Source organism: Platalea leucorodia (assembly GCF_965183815.1).
Source record: "Platalea leucorodia genome assembly, chromosome: 6".
Classification (NCBI taxonomy): domain Eukaryota; kingdom Metazoa; phylum Chordata; class Aves; order Pelecaniformes; family Threskiornithidae; genus Platalea; species Platalea leucorodia.
In genome coordinates this window covers 60,368,154-60,393,679 of record NC_138828.1, presented here as the reverse complement: position 1 = coordinate 60,393,679, position 25,526 = coordinate 60,368,154, and the positions used below count along the sequence as shown (strand labels likewise).

Below are 25,526 nucleotides of genomic sequence, written 5' to 3'. Positions count from 1 at the left end.
AGTAACCCATGCTCCGTACCTGCTCCAGTAAAAGGATGAACGCTGCTCTTGTTTCTGAACAAACCTGTAGGGATAGATCTAGACCTGTGTGCGTGCAAGGTGTAGAACTGAAAAAAAAAAAATCCCTATTTTTTTTCAAAACCATCTTGGAGGAGGAGAGATTCTACATGTTAGATAAAAGGAATGGACAGTAAGGAGATTTGGGTTTTTTCCAGTATGGTTGTTAAATGCTTAAAATAAACTTAGAGATTCTGCAGTTAGAGAACTAAACTCTATTTTTTAAAATCAAAATCTGTATCGTTCATTTATTAAACGTAAATAAAATTACTTCTCAATGAACATACATGTGTCTGATGATGACAGAATTTCTGGGCTACTTACGTAGTGTGCATCACGATGTCCCACAGTCGGCCTCATCGTGCTTTCAGGAGTTTGAGTCTGAAATGTTACGGAGGCCAAAGCAGGCAGACTCTTGGTGTCTTACCGAGAACATCGAAGAGCTGGCAGTGCAGATTTTGATTCTGCAGGTGGCCGGCTCGCTCTGTATGCGCCGAACATCACCTGGTGGCACCACCTGGGGCTGACTTCAGACGGCTGGTAGGCAGAAGCCTGCGTGCTCAGTTAAACACTCGATGACGTTTTACAGTAAAGCTGTGCCTTACGTAACTGATTTTCTTTAATCCAGTTACGTATTTGTCATTTTCAGCTAGAAACTGTTGATTCAGCTTTCCAGCTGCAAAAGCGTCCATTGCGCAGCTATTGCCTCTAAGCCACCAGTACATTTCCCCCCCCCCAACCACAATTTGGAAGAGAGAATTTCCCAGTTTCATGGCCCAGTAACAGCTGAGACAATCATTTTATGCAGCTAAATTTATTCTCAGAACAGATTACATTTAAATGTGGAGAAGTGGTCAACAGCAGGGAAAATTGTCCTTCTCGGTGTCAGTCAGGTGCTTTAGGTAAGGCTGAGCTCCGCTAAGAAAGGGCGGGTGTCTTTCCTTCTGTCTTACTGCTGTTAAAACAAATCAAACCTGCTTCTGCTGGCTGTACAGCGCAAGTTTTAGCAATGCATTAATTAACCTGCCCAGCAGAGGAGCAATGGGGCGAACGGCAACGCCGACAGGCTGAGCCCGCGTTAGCTGTTGGAAGCAGAAAGTTCTCTTCTCCACGGGTGATGTGCTAACAACTGGCGATCCCTAGTTAAATCGTCTATGAAATGCTTGATAGAATGAAAAGCAGAGGGACGCAGAACTCCTCCCGACACAGGCCTGGCGTGAGCTGTAGCCACGCCACAGCTTTTCTCCCTCTGTCACGAACGGGCACGTTGTTTCAACAGGTCGAGGCGACTGCGCGCCAAGTACACGACTACGAACTCATTTTGCCGTGAATGGTGCTCTGCCCTTCCGTGCAATTTTTGCTATTCCTGTTTAACCACCCGCAGGCGCCTCCATAGCCTTACCTCTCCCACAGCCCCTCGCTCCCCTTCCACCGAAACAGTAAGTAAGTGGCTTAAAGAAAACCTACAGCCAGCACTGCAGATTTCAAAAGAAAGGCTTTTATCTCTGGTCGTTGGCTGCGAATAGAAATCTCCTTGCTTCTGCAAGGGAGCACGTTAATGACATGACCGACACGTGGTACTTACCGCTAACTTACTACTTGCACTGAAAAAACTAAGAAATTAGCTTTGCTTTACGTGACTTTTCTACAGACTTCAATAAAAATGTGACTACAAATAATTACAAAGCCTGCCTTTTTTTAGGCAACCTACAGTATACAGAGTGGAGAATGTTACAAGCGCACGTCCAGTAAAGACAATACAGCAACATAATAATGCAGGATATTTCAGTAAAAATAGAATAAATAAAAATATTTTAAGCCGTATTTAACAGGTTAATTTAAAATATGGCATCAGACATACAAGGCATAGTGAACGTGGCTGCCTGCCTAACGAATCACTAGGTATTATAAAAAAATGCATAGATAACTGAAGGGTCGCTATAACATCAACTAAACCAGTGGCAGCTGCTCAAGCACACACCCCCCCGGACAGACTTTTTTTGGCCATGGTAAAAAGAGTGCCTTAATATATCGTTTAGCAACAGATAACGGGCTTTGCAATATTAGGTTCTGATTCCGCCAACACCCGGGTGTGTATTTCATCTTCTGGAGAACAAGGAGCTCCACTGAAGCAAAAAGGCCACATACAGTCGGACCATTAAGCGCGCTACTTAAAACATTTGCAAAATCAACAACATTTTGTTAACAGACACAAAATTCTTAAAACACATTGGCAAGCGGCCGACGGCTTTTCCAAAACCTTTCTGCCTTCTCCTCAGCCCTTCCTGCAACGGCACCCTTCGCTGGCCAACGCTAACTAGGTGCTCACAGCCTGGACAGCACCGATGCAGAAGGACCTTTACACTGCTGGCTGCTAAGTGTCGCTTTCCTTTCCAGAGAGTCCGGATCTCTCCTGGGGAGAATCAGCGCTGTGCAGGTGCAACTACAAAATGTAATTATACCGTTGAAAATTCACTGCTGCAGAACAGTTGCAAATCCCAAATCCTGGCCTTTCCAGATGGAACTTTACAAAGACGCTGTCAAAGTATTTTCTGTAATTCAAAATAAAAGAAAGCCCAAGTTTGAATCACTAGCATGATGACAAATAAGGAACCTTTTCTCTCTTAACTTCCCGATCCTCCCTAAAGGTACGCCGTTAGCCACCACATTTTGCTAGCAGCCAGGAGAGGAAGTGAGTTTCCACACCGCTCCCAGCAGACGCGACTGGGATCGACGCTAGAAACTCCGCAAGCTGCCAGCTCCGTGCCGTGAGATCTGGCTCCGCGGCCCGCGTAAACCACGGGTACTGCGAGAAGGGGTGGGTTTGTTTGCGTCCCCTCACCTTGGCGTAAGCAGCTCCCCCTCCTCCCGCTGCCCAGGCTACGGAGCCGGTGCAAAGGAGGCAGCGGGAGCCCGCGCCTCGGGAGGGGAAACGACTGCTGCCGTGCCTGGGGTGCAGAGTCACGGTCGTAAGGAGAGTTGAGATGGGTGGAGGAGCAGCTCTTTGGCGGGGATTCTAGAGAGCTACGTTTAATTACAATAGTTGCATAGCTAGCCTTCACCTGACACTCGCTCACGCATCACGCTGAGTTTAGTTTAATGATTTTTCTGCATTTTTCAGTGCAGAAATTTCTTGACTCTTCATTCTTTTCCCCTTGTGTTCCTAAGTTGCTTTGCCCAGGTGTTGCCGTTAATTTCTTTAAACAAGGAAATAAAAAGAAAATAGTTTGTTTATAACAGTCTCTTGCATAGTAAAATAAAAAAAGAGTTCTTGTCATAACAGCCTTGCCAATGTTCTTTTAAATTACAGTGTGACCAGATTTGCAGACTTGGGAGACAGTTACAGTTTGGAACATATCTATAAATGGAGGCAAAACATTTTTAATGCTAGTTAAAAATATCTTTAATGTTCCATTTCCAAAATTTGTACCAATCTGCAGGTCTCGACAGAAGATGGCAAAGGGAGAGACTCAAGATGCATAACTGCATTTGAAAAGTAGCCCGGGGTACAATTTTAAGGGGCAAGACTGGGCTGCCTTTGCAGTAGTGTGTAAATCAAAGCAATCGATGAAACCTTTGGAGCAAGACCATTGAAATCAAGTTGTACCACCAGAAGCGCTATCCTTAGAAACCAACTCTCTTCTTATTTTGTCACAAGAGCGTTAAAAGAAATTTCATGGAATTTTGCAAGTAACAAGAAACATGGTTGTTGTTTTTGTGGCATGTTAAGCATTCAGCAGCAAACTCTGAGGGGAAGGGGGAACTGTGCAACCAGATGCTGAATTGAACATTTCATCACACACTTGTATGGAAAAGGCATGGAATATTTTAGTCTCTATAAGAGTTGTAAGACAATCAAATCACTGCCTAGTTCTTTCTTACTCCTGATTGGTTTGAGCCCTGCGTGAAACAAATGGCATTTTTGATGAATTAGTGACGGATTTAGGAGAATAAATTTAACAGCCAACAGTTGCATTTGCATGTTTAAAGCTGCAAAGCTTCAGTGGATCACCCTGCAACTCAATTACTGAAAACACTTCTGGATTTTTCAGCATTGGTTTGGTATGACACACGATTCTTCTCTAAGACCGTAACGTATGACCAGGAGATGAGATAATGACACCATGATTCAAAAGCACGTCGGGGAGATGTTGAAGTGGTTGCTAGACCAATGCTGACCCACAATTTAAAACTAACAGGTGTAGTTCTGTAAAAAATACAACTTGGTATTTAATCTACAGTAATTCAATGGTAGCTAATGCTTGGTGCCTACTCCAGTGTTGAAAACAGAGCAAAGTGCTGTAGGGTTTAAGATTGGTTTGTGACAAATCCAGCTCAAGACGGTGAAACTATCAACTCGGGCATCGTTCACTCCAAGGACTTTAGCATGAGTTCACTGGGAGGGACGTGGCCATACTCGGTTTTTGTGTGAGTTTAGGTAATGTTCATGTATTTACAATCAAACAGACCTTCCGTTGCTCATGATGTAACTCACTGACAGCAAAAAAATTATTCATGCTTCTTTTCATATCACACGATGGTGGCAAGAACGAGCGAACATGCTTGTCTAACATTGTTTCGGTAAGGGTAAATTCTCTGAAGACAAAGCATCAGCAATTTGAAATGGAAGGCCAGACATCGTCAGTTCGTTTTCCTTAGCGTAGCTACCGTTATCTTCAGTTAAGTGGTAGGAGGATCTATGGCATCTCAGTGACCGGGCGTTTCTGTTTCAAAGTGTCAATGAGGGACAACACTCCTCGTTTTACGTTAGTAGTAACTCTTCTAGTCACCGAGTCTGCAGGAGGCGGGGGCGGTCGAACTTTCTGTGAAGGAGGTCTGGCCACCAAGCACTTCTGATACCGTAACTGCAACAAAGCAAAAGCATTCTGCAATCCTTACTGGATCCAATACTTTCACAGAGCATTTTAAATACACGTTTAATACTTTCTCATTGAGTATAGTCAAACCTCCATTCTGGCTGTGACAAACAGCCCTGCTGAAGTTAATGGGACATGGGTCTGTCCATCTGTGGGCAGAAACTGTTCATCAGCACAGGACGGATACTAAATCACAGGAACGGCCCCTTGAAAACTGAAAAATAAGTTTTCTGGGTTCAGCTATTCTTGAACAAGCATTATTTTCACTACATTGTCACTGGACTGTACGACACAGCTCCCAGCAAAATGTTTTTCCATCATTAGAAACCTGGGTAGTGAAAGAAAAGATTCCTGACTTACACGGGTGTTGCAGAGGTTAGGAGGGAAGATGACTAAAGGGGCATTGTTCACTAAACTGACATTTCAAACTTAAAAATGTTTGGGTTTTAATTGATTAAATATATCAGAATCCCAATTCCTATTTTTATCTGTTCTTTCTTTTTCTGTCTTGAAATTAACGTAATTGCAAATTTGGAAAGACAATTATTTATGGAGGCAGTGAAAAATCTAAGCGCTGTTTGGCGCCTTTGAAGAAGGTCACTTACCATACAAGCAGCCTGAACAGCTTCTGATACATTGCCTGCATTTGGTTCGCACCAAAAAACGTGGCACTCAAAATGCTGGTTTCCTGTATCCATAATGAAGGCGAATGTGTGAACGTCCTTGCCTACCCCCATGAAGGACAGGAACCGCACACGACACTCCACCATGATTTCCTCTTCATTCTGGTTACGAATCAAATGGTCGATCGTTACTATTGGATATTCTGTGGAACTTTACTTTCCGTTTTAGGTTGATTAAATGGGGGGGCGACGGGGGACGACACTGACGCAGTACTGTGGAATTCCTTTCTCTCTCTCTGCATACAGCCACTGTGCTCCGGCCTGGGCGGGATCTCCCCTGCCAGGCTATCACCAGAAGACCAAGGCTTTGAGCGTTAGCACTGAGCATATTGTGCATTTTAAAAGCTGCTTGTTTTGTGAAGAAACAAAACAACATGGCTCTCATGACTCCAAAACATGCTCCCCTGTCACTGGTACGTTACAGAGATGCTGGTTTAGTACCTCATCAGCAGACGTACATAAAAGACATCCTTTGAAAGTTTCATTGTCTTAATCTCTATGGAAAACGCTCTACAAAAGGACAGTGATGTGAAACACAGATTTTAATATTACTCTTGGCTTCCATACCAAGAATAAGGTAAATAAAGTTTAGAATTTAGGATTGCTACTTAGGGCTTAACCTATAACATTTTAGGCTCAAAATTCCTAGAAAGGATAACACTGAATTTGTTTTAAGTATCTAATGAATACTTATAATAATTTATTTCTGAGAACATGCTTGGAATGGTAAATGAAGCTGAAGCTGATACAAGCAGTAAGAGCCTCTGCAGATTCTGGAAAGAAATAAAATGCAAAATAAGCAAATGAATTCTAGTGTAAATGAACTCTTTCTACTAGTGTTCCTGGTTTTCAACACTCATATTGCGTTAAATGCGTTTTAAACAAGACAGCCTGCCTTACTCTTTCACTGATGACTGTGACAGTAGCATCAGCAACATTCATGGTAACTGGCATCCAGTCTTCTTTGCTAGAGGAAGCCATTAGACTTTCAATGGCACTGTTCAGAGTGTCCATTCCTAAAAGAGAAGAAAATGCAATAATGAAAAGCAAATACATGAGTATAAGTAAACAATATTTTACAATACGTAAACAAAATTTTTATTTTCACATAGTAGTACAGAAAACATTGTTTTTGACTCCTTATTAGAATTAATTTGATGATGGAAGGAAGGGTTGTAAGCTGGTTTTCTTCATCTGCAAAAAAACCCAGGTGCCTCTGGCTTAGAAAAAACAGGATAGCATGTTGTTTAGCTGCTGCACCTCTTCAGTTCTCTAGGGCCCTTCTCATTAGTAGCAGAGCTCATATTCAGAGAAAGCAGCAGAAAGAAACTCTGCCTTCCTGGCAGCTCCTAAAATACTCTGGCTGCAAAACACACGTTCAGATGAGGCCCTGAATGTTACATGTCTTCATGCCTGACCCGTATGGCTGAAGTGCAAGAGTTGCTACCCTTCACAAATCACGCATTTTCACTTGGCTGGCCAGAGTCCAGCCTTTGGAGTCACTTAAGTGTTACATACCCACAGGTTTAGCTACAGGTAGCATGCCCAGGTACTGGACGTGGAACTTCTGTACCAGTTCTGTCTTTGGTGTTGGGAAATCTACTGCATGGGAACAAAAATCAATTTCTGTTAATCTGCATTCATAGCAGGGAAAACCGCTTTTATTTCATCAATAACATGAAACAGTTTACCCAGTGATTGTACTCTGAATGTGTTGTATAGATTAAAACAAATTTTTACTCCTTTTCACAAGAACAACGCTCAATAATTTCTAAAGGAATTAGGGATAACTTTGCATCACCTAATTCTTGATCTACGCTAGGAGTAAGGTCATGGTATATTGCTGGCACATTAAAAACCAGAAAATATAGATGAATGTGTCTCTGAGACACACAGACCTAAGTTTCACTGCCTAACTATGTAAAATCGACAATCTCTGTTGATATGTAAAACACAGCCTGCAAGTAATCAATACTCTGTCTGAGCAGACAATTACACAAGTTGATGTATGGATGAGGAGTAAGATATTCAGTATAAACCGATGGATCTAGAAGCACGTAATTTCCTGCAAAGCTAACACAAAGTATGTTTGTTCTCCTGGAATACTTTCAAAATAGCAACTATTAAGCTATGACTAATAAAGGCATGCAAAGGCAACTTTCTTCTACCATGCAGTAGAGTGTGCAAAAGACCCTTAATTGGATGACAACCCACTTGCGCCCCTTGCCTTGGAAGCTGCTAAAACAGATGCTGAAACCTAGGTGGAGTCCTCCTACAGCTCCTCGGAATCCAAGTATTAAGTGGAGTATGTTCTGTTTTTAAGGAAGATTTGGCCAATTTGTGCAGTGTCACATCAGGAGGTATTTTGATTTGAAAAGGACAATACGTGCAAATAGCCACGAATAAGTAAGACTGTGTTTGCAACGTTTGTATTTCAAAATAAAAGAGGAAATGCGCAAGTTGTCGTAACTGAGCAGGACTCCATTACTGTCAACACAACCGATAAAAACATTTAATATAATACAGTAACAGGTTACAGTCAGATACAGCAGCTAAAAGACAGGATTACACTCCTGACCTCTCCACCCAACGTGCTCCGTTTTGGTCAAAAGCAGCATGAGAAACAGAACGTATCTAAAACAGGACCATGCCAAGGATACCAGCTGTAACACACAGTACCTTGCAGAGGAACATCAAGGGTGACATTTGTCCTCTCTTGCAATGAGCTGCAAGCCATAGCTTTAGCATTCTTCCGTTCAGCCATAATCTGAAGAAGACAGTGATAATACAGCATTTTTTTTTTAATATACTACAGTAGCAACCACAAGTATAAATTTACTCCTGTTACAACCTTAGTTTCTGAAATCTGAAATAAGTCAGACGCTACATGAGTAAACAGGTTATTCTTTTTAAATAACAACTTCTATTTTCCTCCAGTTTATTCACCATTCCTTATCTACATAAAGAACTTAAATGGTGTCCAAGTCTAGATGAAAGATAGATTGAGGAGGAAAAAAAAAACCTCTAGCCATTTTTATCAACAGCAAAATTGCAGTGAGGAGTGATATAGCAAGAAATATAAATATTTAACACACAGAGAAGAGCGTTCATTATTCATGTTCCTCTCTGATCTATCTTCTCCTGTGTATAGTTTTTTCCTCCATTTTTATGTTTCTTCTGGAATTAAAAATCCCATGCAAAATACAGCGTATTCTTCCCCAAAATGTATAATATTAGCAAAAGAGGAAAAAAAACCCCCACTTCAAAATAACCACTTTGGATGATTATTCCCTACAAATATATGACTGAGAAGGGACCCAGGGAAGCTAACCGAGGTTTTCCAAAGCTCATAGACGAAGCATTGCTGTCTGCGTCTTTGTGCTATGACTGTGCATTGTAATTAAGCTATAAAGATAACTGGTCTTCCAGCAGATGACACTTGATCTGAAGATGCTTCTAGCAAATTTCTCCCTGGTTTTTTTAGGTTTTATATTTTGAAAGTATTTTCTGTTTCAGGGACACATGATAATATTCCCCCCTGCAGATGAAAAACTATACATACTAGCTTAGGAAGGAGCCCTGACTCAGTAAAGAGGTCCAGTGTGTGTTAGCACATGCCAAGTGCTTCCCCGAATCAGGACTACATCTATTGCTGAATTACGAAGGAACAGGCTCTACTTAACAACACTATTATGTTTTATTCCGTGTTAGAATTAGCTATGGTCTTAAATGCTTAGTTGCCCTCTTATCCAAAATTAATGTCAGGAGTCTCATGTCATAGTTACATATGTGACAGCTCTACTCCCTTTCCAATACCCCTGTCTATAGCTACCGTGGCATTTCCTGGAGGTATTTAAAAGAAGGGTAGATGTGGTGCTCGAGGACATGGTTTAGTGGTGGACTCGGCAGTGACAGGTTAACGGTTGGACTCGATGATCTCAAGGGTCTTTTCCAACCTTAATGATTCTATGATTCTATGATTTACTTGATGTTGACCTTACTGGATAGAAGCAGCTGTGGTAGTGCCTGAGTAGCATGTTCTTCCCTGCTAGACTTGCCAGAAACATCTGAGAGAATTCAGAGTTGGAGAAGAGGAGGGACATAGCAGGTCTAGGCTTCTCCAGTCAGCCCCTGCTCCCGTCCCCAGTGTTAAATGGCACCAAGCGCAGCCTGCAGCTCCCTGGCCAACCCGAGCAGCTCCCGGAGTCCTGCCACCTGCATTTCCTCAGGCACCCAAGCCCGGACAGACCTGCCAGGCTTTGCACAGTTGCTGGGCTACCTTCTGCCTCTGCCTCAGGCAAAACTCTGCTGCCCAGGTGGTTACAGTAATGCACGTTGTGCAAATGCTGACGTTGTTTGCATGACACATCACAAGTTCAGTAGCCATGTCTGCAGTGTTGCAAAAATGAAAAATTTTTAGACTATACAACTCGCTACAGAGAGGAATTTGACATCACTGATTCCATTCACTAATGTGAAGACAAAATGTAAAAAGCAAATGACAGGCATAGAGTAAATCACCAGAATTTTAAAACCTGAAGGTTTGCTAACCAGCTTTTCTAGAAGAGCTGTGACTCACGAGGAGGGACGAGTTACACAGGCATAACCAATAAGACTATTCATCCCCACAGCCCACTTTTCCTGTGGTGCAAACTGACATGTTTTAAGGAAAACCAAAATCAGCAGCATAATATTTTTAAAAAGGGGATGCAGCCTCAAATCCACCACAGCTCAATAAAAGAATAAAAACCAGTTTCAAGTAGATTGGTTTCACTGCCTCTCTATAAAACGTTTCAATCAGATTTGTCTGCTGTAAAGGATGTATTGCCTTGCTACCGCTGCATGAAACGACCGTACAGAGGACACTCATGAACTGATCATGCAAGAAAACCAAAATTAATAGCCAGGGAGTGGTGGCAAATCTGTAAGGTAAAACGACTGGAAAGAACAGTCCTCTCCAGTATTACAGACAACACTATCACAAGCAGGAACTAAGATCCTTTAGTATTTGTAACTAGGATAGCTTAAACTCCCTCTTCTCCCTGATTTTTTTTAAGTGGGCAGCGTAACATTAGCAACTATTTTCCTGTCTGTCCTGCAGGATAATTCCTTGAATAATACCATTCAAACAAGGTCTGATTATTTGCCGAGTTTAATATCACCATTTATTATTAATTGAAGCTGTGTTTTCTTTTTCTATTTTCAACCCACAGCTTCTTTATTATTCAAGAAAACCTTCCGTCTCTGTACACACTCGTCAAATCAAAAGCACATATCATCCTCCTCAGATCTAAATGCTCACCCTCCCATTACTCCCATCCATTCGCGTCCTTTCCTTTACAAATTCTCCACGCCGTTTCTCGTTGCCAGTGATATAAACTAAACTAACACTGCATACAATTGCTGGTTGTATGTATTAGGCTCAGGGACCCCTAAACAGACGAATGCAGCTGACTTTAAATCCACTTGCCTTTGAGCAGATTTCGTGTAAACTTGTGGCGATGGCTTTTGCGGGTGTGTCACATCGAAACACATGACATTTCAGAATTCTTGTGTCTTTGTCTCTTGCCACATAAGCAAAGTCTCTGTGTAAACAACATAAATTGACACATTAGAAACAAGCAAAATGGACTAAAGGCATTAGAATCAGTAGTATCTCCAAAACAGCAAGTCCAACTTTAGTTTAACAGGTGTACGTCTTGGCTGTCAAAGAATAAAACACATGCCTTAGACAAAGCAGATCTAGAAATGTAATAAACAGCATACCCATGAAACATATATTTAAAGTTTAGTGCTTAATCTATGTAATTAAAGAGCTCATTCAGTTTCCTAACCCCGGAAACTTACTGAAGTTACAACCCATAATTCCAACTGCAATTGTAAATACAGGGGAAAATTTACTCAAATATTTTATTGAAGAAGAAGTGAGGACAGAATTACAGATTAAGACAGAAAAACACATGCAGCTCTTAAATGCTAAAAAATCTGAGAAACAGCATACAAGATTCTAGTTCGAGAAAAATCATATTTCAAAGGACTGTATAAAGTGTTTAAAATATGCAGATAGTAATTAGAGATCTGGTTGCATAAGGGAGATGTGAACCTGCTGAGTTTTGCTCACACTAATTGGCCTCAATTTCTGACCTTGTTTTTTCAAAAGTTAAATAAAGCTGCCCTACAAAAGAGATTTTTGCACTGTACTGGCTAGTCACTACGGCATTGTATAGCTTTCTAGCATGGGTGATGGAAGTGCCAGGATTATGCTTATTTGTTCTCAGGCTGTTTAAGAGTTGGAGCTCTTCTGAAAACGTCAGAGTGGTATACTGAGTCGGGAAGAAGCCTGGCTTTGCCTGGTTGCCACCCTGGCTATACCAGATTCTCTGCTCCCCGGTCTTGCACCTCTGCTTTTTCATGTCCTCCAAGCAACCACAGCCCAGTCCTACTCCGTGACCCTCCTGCTACCTCCAGGTTTCCTTGGGACTCTGCATCCCTAGCAGAACTATGCTAACTACAATTAGACCAGGCAAGCAAAGCTGGAGCTCCCAAAAGGCTCTTATGCCTGAAGTCTCTTTTCAGTGCCTTTCCTCTTTACACAAAATAATTACCAGCAAGATTCTAACTGGTGAAGAGATAGGAGGGATATTCCTAAACCACAGGTTTTTATATACAGGAATACTTCAGTTTATACTGAAGTCTGTAAATATCCCAAGCAGGGTTTAATGTAGCATGGATTGCCAATTTCTTTGTTCATTGTAGATGCCCAGTGAATTGAAGAATTTTGTACTGAAGTTATCTAGGGAGAACCAGAGACTGTGGCAGGTGGATAGCTGGACTTCCAGTTCTGTACAAGATACAAATATTGTCCTGCAGTTAAGTACCTTACCTGTATCTAATTCAGCAGCACTCAATTTTGTCATTAATGAGCCCTTGCAATGAAAGGGGTAGTAGCCCACAGCCTGGGCTGCTCAGTGACAGGCACAGGTTGTTCCTCTGTTTAACCGCTTTGCAACCTGAAGCCTGATGAATAATACTTAAAAAAAACTTCACAAAAATACCAGGAGCTGAGATTTGGAAAAAATTCCACATGACAGCACCGTGCAGAAACACAGTGAAGCTGGAGGCACCTCTCCATCTCACTGCATCCCAACATGCGATGGCACGCAATGGCACGCATTGGGGCACAGCACGTGGAGCGTGTCGCCACCCGAACCCTTCCTGCACAGGGAACGCAGCCCACGGGCTGCAGCGGCTGCGGGTGGCTGCAGCACTGCCCTGCCAGCAGTGTGATGCTGGCACCCTGGGGAGGGACAGTGTTTCACCCAATTGCTTGTGACTCGCAGGAAAAATCACAAAGCGATAATCCAGGAAGGTGCCATCTACTACAGAAGATGCCCTGAGGGTTCCTAGCTCCAGCCCGACCCCCAAGCACCTCAGCCACAATCTGCAAGAGCCTTTTGGCATGTTGCTCCCTTTTGCTGCTCTGCAAGTTCATGGAGATGCTGAGTTTCAGCTGGAATCTTGCTCCTGGAAAAAAGCTGATGCTTTTTGGCTCATCTGTACATGTGCCAAGCCTTGCTTTAGAACGGTTTCCTCCTAGCTTAATGTTTCAAAAGCAAACTGAAGACTCCTAGCTAGACTCTAGTAATAAGACTAAGAGAAAGGGGTATGGCTCAGCTATGGCCTATGAAAAAATCAGCAACTATGGGGAAAAAAATGAAACCAAGCACCACGTAAAAAAGCTTTTAAATTTTTGCCCTTTGAAGTAAGCTTTCAACATTACTGATGCTCCTGAAAGATCTGCAGAGCAGGTATTTAGAAATGCTCACAAAAGTCTCACATACAATATTCTTGAGCTCTGACGAGACCTTCCCTGGTTTGAGAGCTGTAAGTAAGGAAATTTCCAGACATCCTAAGCATTTGGGATTTTTGTTTTCTATGTGTTTGGCTTTAGCTGCCATCTTTTAAACGCTCTGAGTTTCAGACTTCACATATTTGAGTGCAAATATCTTCCCTTACAAATATTTTAACTGCAATATGAAAACATTGTTCACTTAACAGACACAGATTTTGCTGCCATAACTTCATTAGGATTTCCCCCCCTTTACCTGCAAGAAAAACTTGCTGCCAGTGACCATCACTGCAGGGTAGCAGAGATGCATAACAAGCAGACTGCTGCACACACCTTATTATTGGATCAAGGTCTATTCTTCTGGAGTGCAGACATAACAGCTGAAACCTGTGTTCACATTAACTTAAAACAACATTGAAAGCCGTCTATGTGACCATTACATGGCTACTTATTACCATTTAGAAGCGTTTACCTCAAATCAATACTATTCCTTAGAGGACTTGTAACCAAGTGATTTATGCATTCCTTTACAAGATGATCCTAGGAAGAGCATCCTGTGTTGTTTTGCCAAGTTGCTTGCACTGTGCAGAAGCCTGTTTATTCAAACAGAAATCTGCAGAGCCCCCGGAGCACTGGACAATACCAGGATTTCTAATTATAAGGCCACCACCTTGAAGGAGTTGCACAAACACAGAAAATAACTTGCCCCTTCTGATAGCCATACGGCTATCTGTTAGAACCTCCTTTTATTGTTAATAAAAACTAAGACAGGACAAAGCCACCAAAGCAAGTCATCGGGGCTTGAAGGACATAACACGTGAGCAAAACCCATTTGTAACAGACCAAGAAACTGTGCTCCAACGTTTGATCGCTAGCTCTGGCAATGCCCTGGCACACCATGACTGCCCCAATAAACTACCGTGCTTTGCTGTGGGAGACCACGTCAGGCAGGGCATCTCTGCTGCGCTGCCAAGTCCCTGATGCATGGACAACCCTTGAGGCCACATTAAATCTCACCCTACTGAGAGTTTATTTAAGACCCAAGCTCAACTGCAAGGATTTTCAGCCTTAAGGGAATCTATAAGATAATAAATGTGTTTAGTCAGCACGTTATCTCCCAGTGGAGGTAGGACTCAAAAGACTGCAGAGATAAAAATGAGCCAAAAAATTAAAACTGTGTTAAACTAAAGACTGAATTCTGTCAGGCTCAAGGATTTTGGTCGTAAAGGAACACAACTCATAATTATGCCCCATAAGTGGGAAACACCTTAGATGAGGGTATTTTCAACAGCATTTTAAAGGCAGAGAGGTGGACTGGGGGCAGCCTACTGAATCTCATTTCTCTCACAAGCATAAATTTACTTTTCTGATCAAAGGAAATCAATGTGCAGGGCAGTGTTGACATTTAACAAGCTTGCACGCTTTTCGGTAAGAACATTTCTCTGTTCTTGGAAGGCTAATGACAGCCAAATGAATGAACCACTGCACAGAGCCCGGCTCAGTAACCTCTCTGAATGCCAAGACCTGTGGTGAGGGCAGGGAGAAGGAGTCTGATGAGTTACGGATGCAGTATCTGTAGTGGGACATTCCAGGTGACAAGGGGGCTCACCTGCCACTTTAGTCCTGCCACAGAAGTGCCTGCAACACTTTTGTCCCTGCAGGAGGAGGATGACAACAGTCCTGATGAGACAGGCCTGCTCTGCACTCACCAAAGGGCAGATACTGCCCATGCAGATGTTGTTTTTGGTCAAAATGCAGTGTGTTGATTGTCTGACAGAGGCGGTAGTGACCCTACATACAGGCCACCTGCTGCAGGACTCTTTTTTTTTTTTTTTTTTTTTTTTTTTTTAATTGTTTGGGTTGGAAGGGACCTTTAAAAGTCATCTAGTCCAACCCCCCTGCAATGGGCAGGGACATCTTCAACTAGAGCAGGTTGCTCAGAGCCCCGTACAACCTGACCTTGAATGTTTCCAAGGATGGGGCATCTACCACCTCTCTGGGCAACCTGTTCCAGTGTTTCACCACTCTCATCGTAAAAAGTGTCTTCCTTATATCTAGTCTGGATCTACCCTCTTTTAGTTTAAAACCATTACCCCTTGCCCTATCGCTACAGGCCCTACTAAAAAGTCTGTCCCCATCTTTCTTATAAGCCCCCTTTAAGTACTGAAAGGCCGCAATAAGGTCTCCCCGCAGCCTTCTCTTCTCCAGGCTGAACAGCCCCAGCTCTTTCAGCCTTTCCTCATAGCAGAGGTGCTCCAGCCCTCTGATCATTTTTGTGGCCCTCCTCTGGACCCGCTCCAACAGGTCCATGTCCTTCCTGTGCTGAGGGCCCCAGAGCTGGACGCAGGGCTCCAGGTGGGGTCTCACCAGGGCAGAGTAGAGGGGCAGAATCACCTCCCTCGACCTGCTGGCCACGCTGCTTTTGATGCAGCCCAGGATACGGTTGGCTTTCTGGGCTGCGAGAGCACATTGCCGGCTCATGTTCAGCTTTTCATCCACCAGTACCCTTAAGTCCTTCTCTGCTGGGCTGCTCTCAATCCCTTCATCCCCCAGCTGGTTTTGATACTGGGGGTTCTTCTTGAAGAAATGTTGACACTTCTGCTGTTTGCAGGAAGTCTCCTGCATGTCACCTGGAAAGCCCCCCGAGGCAGCTAGAAATGTTTTGTCTTTGTCCCGTGAAATTCCACTCGAGTCACCTTGAAGAAGTGCCAGAAACCCCACGCTGCCGGGGGCACCTGGCCCACTCCTCGGCTCAGCAAACACTGCCTCAGTACTGCAGTGGTGCACATAATGCTTCTGTAGAGCCTCTCCAGCACTTAGTCCTGCAGCTTCTGTAAATATTTCTGCTTGTAAGGGTATGCATTCATGAACAAGGTGGTATAGCACAATTACAGGAGAAAATGAAACACCATCAGTTTCAACTACTGAGAGCTAATAAAACCCTCATGGTGGTGTTTCAGACTCACACACCAGTGTTTCACTTTAAGTACCTGAACAGCTTGAACAAAGTAAGCCGACTAATTACATGCATGGATTGTGAATATGCATAAACCTTTAGACGATCAGGGCCTGCATCTGTAAATCTGCTGAGACAGAGGAGGAAATACGAGTTCTTCAAAACCTGTGGTACTGCATCACGCACAACCCTGCCAGCACCATCTGTTTTCAAATCATCAATCAAAATAAGCACGCGACTCATCCTTCTCCCTTCTGACAGTGCACAAACAGTACTACTGATTTCATTAATTCACGAAGTCACCTAGACGCCCATGCGCTCGCATGAGCGGTCCTATGCGGCAGCCCAGTAGCCAGGACCTGGAGATGGTGGTACAGGCTGGTGGCAGTCAGCTCCTCCAACACCAGCAGGAGCCTTGCAGCCTTGCTTTGGACATTTGCTGGGAAAACAAAACCAGCCTCCGTGCTCCCTTTTGGAAGAGAAAGGTATGGCTTTGGAGATTCCTGAGTATCTGCTCCCTGCAGCATCAATAACAAAGTAAAACTTGGGAAAAGTTTTGTGTTTTCCTACACAGGAGAGAAGGCAACAGCTTCTCCTTCGTCCAAAGCCTTGAATACCAAATAAGCCTGAAGACTGCTCTCTGATTCTTTCATTTTGGATCCCTTCTGGGTCGCTTTGTCTGTAAACCTTCATTCAACTGCAGCTTACTTGATTAACATTTAAGTGAGATTTATGTGCAAACAGCCCCTTTGATAATGAAGATGTACCGAGTAACGTGTTTGCAATAGAAATTTATAGGAAAGGGCAAACGTCTCCTCTTACCATTCTTCTGTCTTTATACCTTGCTAGGAAGACAAGGGAAAGAAGAAAGTCAAAAGCCTTTGCAAAGCCCATGGCTGGATACAGAGCTAGCACAAGGTTAATAGATCACATCTCATCCAGCTGGAGTCTTCTCTGTCTCAATAGGGTGTGTGTGCACATGAAATTTGTGGGATTTGAACAACACCTCCTGGTAAAATTCCCTTCCATGTCAGTGAGGAGAAAGGGGTTTAGTAGGAGAATAATGTATTTCATTGTAGAAAAAGGCTGTATATTCTTAAAACTTTACAACACAAGCGCACCACTTCTGTTGATACAGGATTATAAAGACGGGGTACTGCATAGTAGACTTTTTTTTTTTTTTTTTAAAAGTCATTTGCACATGTACTACATAATCCACTAGTATCTTTCTGGTTACAGGAACCAGATATAAATCAGTACTCTGGAAAAAAGCTAGAAAATCAGAAAAATAGATCAGAAAATTATTTTGCTGCACAAGTGGGCTGAACAGTTAAAAATTCAGTAGAAAATTCTTTATTTTGAAAGAGTACAGGACTACAGAGAGACATTTTAAAAAGCAATTTAGAGAATTGCAAAGACAATGTAAGGTGCTAAGTAGAAAGGAATTTCATTTTTATTTGCTCTTTTACCCTATTTAATTGGCAAATGTCTACAGTAATGAACTAAACCTTAGATAGCCATACTTATTTAACACCTGGCTAAGCATCACTTAGCTGCTCAACCCTGGATGAATATAATCACATTAAATGCAATTTATGCTAATGCTGTCCTGTTTGAGTAGCAGTCATAGCCATTTGCCACTATCAGGCTAAAGTCCTAGGAGACATCCCAATTAAGTGCAGCCTGAAAGAGCAGAACATCCTCCATTACCTTCTCACTGTGAACTTACTTCTTCAAAGGAGCGTAGACCTGCATTAACTCCTTTTATTTTGGTTAAAAAATCCCAGCACCCTAGCCTTGAAGTCTGAAATACAATTTTCTACTCTTATCAATCAAAATTAAACTGCCGCTATTTAAAACAACCATATTAAAATGATACACATGCAGGAAAATGTAAATTGCTTTACAGATTTATGTATTAGAAATTGTAACAAGAATCCTCGAACCAGAAAATGATATCCTCTGGCTTGACTTAAAATTGATTGAAATTCATCCAGAATAGCCTACAGAAGATGACTGTTGATTTCTACGTACTGGTGTGACCGTACAGACTCCTGCGAATGCGGGGTCACAGAGCACACACTGCCGGGCTGCAGGGAAACCATCTCCTCAGTCTATAACCTTCAGGCTTCACTTTGCTTTCCTGCAAACAGCTGACCAGCGATTTGTGAAAGCAGGAAGAAAAAAGGGGAGAGCAGCCACCACCACAGCAAAGCGGGGTCAGATGGCACCCGGCGGGAGGCTGCCGTTCACTGGCGAGACGTGAACGTCCATTGCAGCACAGTAAAGGAGTGGAGAAGGAGAAAAGCAAGGAAAGTGAGAGGAGACACATGGGAACAAAAGCGGGTAAGTATAACACCAACAAGACCATGCTCTGACGGGGTTTTTCCATGACACGCAAATATTCTAGTATCACAAACAGCAGAGAAGATGAGGTGCAAGAAACCCTGCAGTAATATGTATGACAGAAATTACAGATCTTCTGGATTAACACTTTAAATCCTTTACTGAGACTGCTCTTTTACATAGGAGGAAGGGGACTGATTTGGAGCTGAAATGAAGTCTGGGACTCTGTTCAGTTCACTTGTCTTTTTATTAGGCTCACGTCAAGGAGTTTGCGAAGTTAGAGAGAAAAACCTGAAGGTAAGAAACCAGAAGTAGATGAAACAAACAGCATTCACACAAGCTGCAAAATCTGTTTGTAGAAGATTTACAAGGGACCTTTCAACTTCCATTTCACCTACCAGATACCAGACAGACACTGAATGAAACCACTGCTTCTCTTCCACACCCTCCAAAGCAAACCCACAGCCCCTTCCCCAGGTGACTATACCAACCACTTTGGAATCAAATCCTGCAGGAGGAGGAAGAAAAATAATTACTCCCATGAGCCTTCTCCTTCCCATTTCCCACAGATAGTCATGGTGCATTTAACCACACGTACTCCTCTCTCCTCAGTGATTAGAGTTTGAAGAGATGTGGGAGAGAAGGAATTTCCCTATGTTTCTGACAGTTGCTGGCAATCCTAAAAACATAGGAAAGCCTTGCAATTTTTCTTCACTCCAAGAGCTCCACCCCACAGAGCTCCTGCACCTCTTTGGCTGCTCCCCAGCTACAACCCAGAATGGCAGACTTGGCCACCACTACATTATCCTGGTCATTAATTTTTAACCCAAGTAGTTAAGATGCCCTCTCAAGTGGAGACTTTTGGGAGATTTTTCTTATTTCAGTTCTCACACAACTTAAAAATGTATTTTCCTTGCAGCAAAACATGAGTTCTGCATTTGTGAAATTCTCCTCAAATGGTCTGGCATTGACACAGCGTAGCTTGTTTTTCTAATTCATGCATTAAGTTTGTAGGGCAAATTATCCCTTGCTGAAAGGCTGTTTGCTTCATTCCTTGATAACGTCACTTGCTAACTCTCAAGGAGGAGCTATGGCTATTTTGTGCGATACTCAGAGGCTTTAATCTGGCAGCCCTAAAACACACAGCCTGCTGGTTTTTCTTTGATGTCTTATCATTGCCACAGTTCTGTGTGCTTCCAAAATTTGTTAAAACCCTCACAGAGCTGATACGTCCGATACCCAGCTCAGCCCTTCCGAGACCAGCGCTTCCAAGCCTGAAAGCATTTGCACGACTTTCACTCCAATTTCCTTCCTGCAGCCTGATCCCCATGAAGCCACAGAAGCCGTTCCCCCCGCTTCCCACGTCTCGACGTTGCCTGCCACCTCCTCCACCTCCTCTTGTGGGCAGGGGACAGGGCTCCCGTCAGCCTTGCAACCGCTGCCTCGCTAGCCAGAAAGATGGCTCTGAAATGTTACATATCATTTCCCTTTCTACTACCAAGGGCTATATTCCACCTCTGCAAAGGACCACAGATTTACACAGATGGAGTCACGTCAAAGAACGACTCAGTATCTAAGCTCCCCAGATCCATGGGCTGTGTTAACATAGTGACAACAGTACAAACTGTACAGCTAAGATTTATGTTCCATGCTGGACCTCCTTCCCAACCTCACCTCATGATCATATGGCTGAAGTACTACTGTCAGGACAAGGAGGACAGCCTGTCACATATGCCGCGGTCACCACCAAGACTGCCCCAGAGACTCTGCGCTCTTGTAGCACCGGCAGCACAAGGCAGGCCCAGCTAACAGCATGCCACATCCAGCTGGCGCTTGGGGGTCGGATGGGGCTTCCTCCTGCTCACCAACTGTAGACAGACACGGCAAGTTGAAAAGTCAAGCAGCAGCTTAGACCTCAGCTTGCTTTTTAAATTAACTTAAAGGAAGACAGAAATTCAGGGACAGATCCTATGAAAATCACTGACTGCTGACTTTATTGCCACAAATTCAATATCTTCATAAGTGAGCTGGATAACAGGATCAAGTGTACACTGATGAAGTTCGCAGATGACACCAAATTGAGTGGGGAAGTAGACAGTCTGGAAGGGTGAGCCACCCTGCAGGAAGATAGGCTGGAAGAGTGGGCTAACAAGAACCTTATGAAGTTTAACAAGGACAAGTGGAAGGTCTTGCACCTGGGAAAACATAATCCAGGAGTGCAGCTCAGACTGAGATCTACCTGGCTAGGGAGCAGCTCCGTGGAGAGGGACCTGGGGTTCCTGGAGGACAGGAAGCTCAATATGAGTGAACAGTGTGCTGCTGCAGCCAAGAAGGCCAAGAGGATGCTGGGTTGCATCAAAAAGGGCATCACCAGCAGAGATAAAGAAGTCATTATCCCACTCTACTCTGCGCTTGTCAGGCCACACCTGGAACACTGTGTACAGTTCTGGTCCCTGTTATACAAAAAAGATGTGGACAGGCTGAAGGGGGTCCAGAGAAGGGCCAACAAAGATGATCAAGGGTCTGGGAAGCCTGCCGTGTGAGGACAGGCTGAGAGAGCTGGGTTTGTTCAGCCTTGAGAAAAGGAGGCTTAGAGGTGATCTCATCACCATGTACCAGTACTTAAAGGGGAGCTACAAAGAAGATGGAGACTCCCTTTTTACAAGGAGTCACATGGTGAGGACAAGGAGTAACGGGTACAAGTTACTCCCAGGGAGATTCCGATTGGACACGAGAGGTAAATTTTTCACAATGAGAACAGTCAATCATGGGAATAATCTCCTCAGGGAAGTGGTTGACTCCACGACGCTGAACATGTTTAAGACTCAGCTGGACATGGTGCTGGGCCATCTCATCTAGATTGTGCTAGAAAGGTTGCACCAGATGATCCTGGAGGTCCCTTCCAACCTGGTATTCTATGATTCTACGAAATTTTTCATGGTAAATGTTGTGAACGTTGTGGGTTTTTTTGTTTTTGTTTTTTTTTGTTTTGTTTTCTTAATTGCTTCACAACATTTATGAAATATGCACGGGCAGGGGGCTGCCTTCCTACCCTGCGCAGCGCAGTTTTCAAGCTAAGGGCAAACAAACGAGGTTGTCAAGCAATTTTAGTTGCTGCTTCTCCTTTGTAGCATCGCAAAGTGGTGGTTTAACTCCTCAGGAGGGCCAGTCTAGCATTTCCAATGAATGCTGAACTTCCTTAAAACAGATGAATGTGTTATTATGCCTGTGAACCTCTGAACAGCATCTTTGGAGCAGATCCTGTAAATTTGATTTTGACAAATTAGTAGCTAGCTATTTTTGACAATGCTTCTATCTTCCAGATCTAATTGGAAGATGCGGGCATTTGTTTATAAGGAATATTTAAAGATTTAATAAAGAAATACATCAAGTTGAGATGCTCAAAGCACTGCTACAGATTTAACTGGAGAAGACAGCAGACCACACTACAACAGTTAATCTCTCTAGTGTGATTTGTTTTATAAGCAATGCTTACTAGTTCTCCTTTGTTCTTTATTATTCAGACAGAGAACACAGCAATCGCACACAGACACTACCCACGAATCTACTTGCAGCACACTTTTGCCAGTGTTAGTCTGGGAGGATCATCGCTTCCCACATGCATGAAATCTACATTAGATTGCAAAGCCATAATCAAGAAAGTTCAAACATTTCCCTAGGCCGACGCTGCCTAAAGAATTGATTAAAAACCAGTCAAGCCTGGAAACTGTTCTCATTATATTCCACAAAGCAAACGCAAGAAACAGTCCGCATCTCCAAACCACATTCCTTCCGCCCAGTCCCAGTATCAAGTCCTTGCAATTTAGGAGAGCAAACAAACCCCAAATCTCATCTGAGGGATGCAATTCTATCAGTAAGAGCTTTTGGAGTGGCTGCAGCCCTTGTGCTGCAAAGCAGCTGACTACAATGCCTTACTGTCTGCGCTCCCATGAAACGGGAAGCATTGTAGAGAATCCCCAACGATTCCTTTGTATGTCCAAACAAATCAAACATACTGGGGGCAACTTTTCTTCGAACTGGAAAGACAAGCAACCAGCCCAGTCAAATCCGAAACAAATACCAGAAACAGGAAATAAACATCGACACTTCCAACTCTTGCTAAAGTTAACCCTTAAATCCCCTGCTCCTAGCATCCTGGCTTCTATTTTTTTTTAAATAAAAGGTGGGATTTTAATACCACTTTCCTGCACTTCAGATTACAGAACAACAACATCTAAATTTTAATCTCAAAACACTATAAGCAAATATCAAAAGCCACTGCATTGCACAATTTTAAACTGTTCTAGTACTTGAGGGTTTGGGACCTGGAAAAAAAACACAGCAGGCAATTCAACTTGACAAATACTGTTAATAGCAAGGTGAAAAGGTGACAGAGAGATATGAATTTACTCACTGAAGTTTCACTTCTGTTCACTGATAAAAGCAAACCAATACAAGCATTTTGGTGCATGCCAGAAGGATAAACACACAGAATAATGGAAAAACGAAAATCATTTACCTCTCTCTGAATCCAGGGAAGCATGAAGAAACAGAAAGAGCAAGTTAGAAAGCACTCACGCAGACAGAGCTCCAGCATATGATGAGACAGAGTAGCTGAAAGAAGTGCTGTACATTTAATGCCACTGTTTGTTTGTAGCAGAGTGTATCCAGGTACACTGCCACTATTTCGACACTTATTTTGGTTGAATCTTGTTGCTCTGAAGTTTGTATTTTTGGAAACATGCAATGAAGCCAACAGGCATCAGCTGAATTTAGGGAGGCAGTGCAGACATATCAACACTGGGAGGTAATCAAGCTTAAAATACCACACACAAGTCCGGGAAGTAGTATGCAGAAAGCATAAATAGACATACAAAGTGCATGAACCTTCGTTCTTCCAGGGTAACACTATTTAAAGCAGACACCGACAAAACAAACAAAAATAATTCTTCAGTCTGTGAAAACCTTACATTGTTTAAATTGCAAGAGTAGAAAGATCATCGTGAGGGTTTTTTAATGCCTTTTCCAAAAGCTCACACCCCAAGGTCACTTGGGCTCCTCTGAAAGTTGCACCGTGGAGAAGTGACAGCCTGGGTAACAACCTCACATGAGCACTGAGCTGAAGCCAGGCCGTATAAAATCACTACACACCTTCATTGCTGAAGCACTTCAGCAACCACTAACTCTTGGTACGACTTAACCCCCACCCCTTTCCCAAAGGCGAAGGCGAGCAGCAGAGGCACAAGCTTCCCTGGCTGGGGGCTGCCCTTCTCCCCCTTCCCGCAGAGCTGCTCTGCCTGCCCTGCTCCCCGCCTGAGCCCTGCGGAGGGCTCGCCGCAGGTCCCCGGCACCCACCGCAGCCGGCTGCCTCCTGGGTCACGCCAGCCACCACGAAAACACCGGCAGTCTGAGTTCGTGGGTACAGGCGCGCTTCTGGAGCTGCTGTGTGAAGAAAGCGCACGGTTTCCCCTGACATTACCACAAAGGGTCAGCTGCACTGGGGAAGGAGGTGGGTTGCTGCCTGCTTCTCCCCATCCCTCCTTAAAAACAGGACACCACTTTATGCAATGTATAGCGTCTCTAGAGGGATAATAACCATTCTCCAGAAGAGAGCTGCTTAGTCCTGCTCTCCCGCCCCTGCCTCCCGCACGCATCTCACAACTCCCCTCTTTTAAGAAGGGCTCAATCAATCTCCAGTGAGCATCTGAGCAAGGTTCATGCACAAAAATGTGGGACCCTACCTCATCCTAGTTTGTAACTGACTCTGAAAAAGAAGTAGTGGAGTGGAAAAATCACCCCGTCTCAAATAATAAGGGCAAGATTAAAGACAGAGCACACTGAAGGGAAGGGATCCAATTCCCATTAGACATCTCACTTTAGCAAGCTTGCAAAGCTTACAGGGATTGATCTGTTACTTAGAAATGGCTTAGTGAGTAGATCTGGAATAAACGCAGGCTTTCTAAGCCAGGTTTTAACTAAACGTGCATATGGTTAGTTAATGCATCCATCCAACACGGGAGTGCAAGTCACACATGGATGCATATGTACACAGCTAGAAGTTTAATTTCTTTCTTATGTCGAGATGAAACCTCTTCTGGTGCAACTTGTACTCGTTGCCCCTTGTAGTCTCCATGTGTCTCCTTGTGAAGAACAGTCATTAACATTAACATGGATGTGCATGGATGTAACAGAGTCCCCATCACAGGAGGTTTTCAAGATGTGACTGGACAGGGTGCTAGACAATCTCATCTAGGCTCCCTTTCCCATGAAAGGCTGGATCAGACGGTCTTCTGATATTCTTTACAACCTGGGCTGTTCTATGATTCTGTGAAAGCAGCCAAGTTGGAAAGAAGATCTGTATTTACAAATGCAATAGGCATTCCTAGAAATTTTACAATGGAAGTGTGCAACTTAGCCTCATCGTAAAGAAGAAGAAACAGGGCTCTCTGCTCCACTTCCCTCCATGCAGTGAACTGGGATTTTCCCCTTTTCAATATCCAGTGGTGACCTCTGTGGATCTCCCCAAGCAAAACCCCACTCATTCCTTTGCTTCTGCTACATAGGCTTTCTACTGGGCTTTCCAGAATCGGGAAGGACTTCACCATGCCTATTGCTAACATTTTATATATTAAGAGGTTAAAATTACATCTCAGTATTGCAAGTATTGGAAGTTTTTCAAGCCTAAATGGCCCCCGATTCTGTATTTCAGTGCCAATTTGAAAATCAGAATTGAAAAGGTAGTATTAATTTTACTTTTC

General features: G+C 43.3%; 1 protein-coding gene across 3 annotated transcripts in view; it reads right to left on the bottom strand.

Annotated features, from left to right (window-relative positions):
• Window positions 1-928: 928 nt before the first annotated feature.
• The window catches only part of APBB2 (amyloid beta precursor protein binding family B member 2), a gene marked incomplete at its 5' end in the record, with an annotated part of 116,996 nt that continues 92,398 nt past the window's right edge, over window positions 929-25,526 (bottom strand). For 2 of the 3 annotated variants that reach the window (XM_082315232.1, XM_082315231.1), the window contains 6 exons: window positions 929-4,922; window positions 5,540-5,719; window positions 6,518-6,633; window positions 7,136-7,219; window positions 8,297-8,384; window positions 11,088-11,202. In XM_082315232.1, the coding sequence (XP_082171358.1) occupies window positions 4,755-4,922; window positions 5,540-5,719; window positions 6,518-6,633; window positions 7,136-7,219; window positions 8,297-8,384; window positions 11,088-11,202 (751 nt within the window). In that variant the 3' untranslated portion in view covers window positions 929-4,754. Of the gene's footprint in view, window positions 4,923-5,539; window positions 5,720-6,517; window positions 6,634-7,135; window positions 7,220-8,296; window positions 8,427-11,075; window positions 11,203-25,526 lie in introns of all 3 variants that reach the window. The other variant, XM_082315230.1, reaches the window with a different exon arrangement.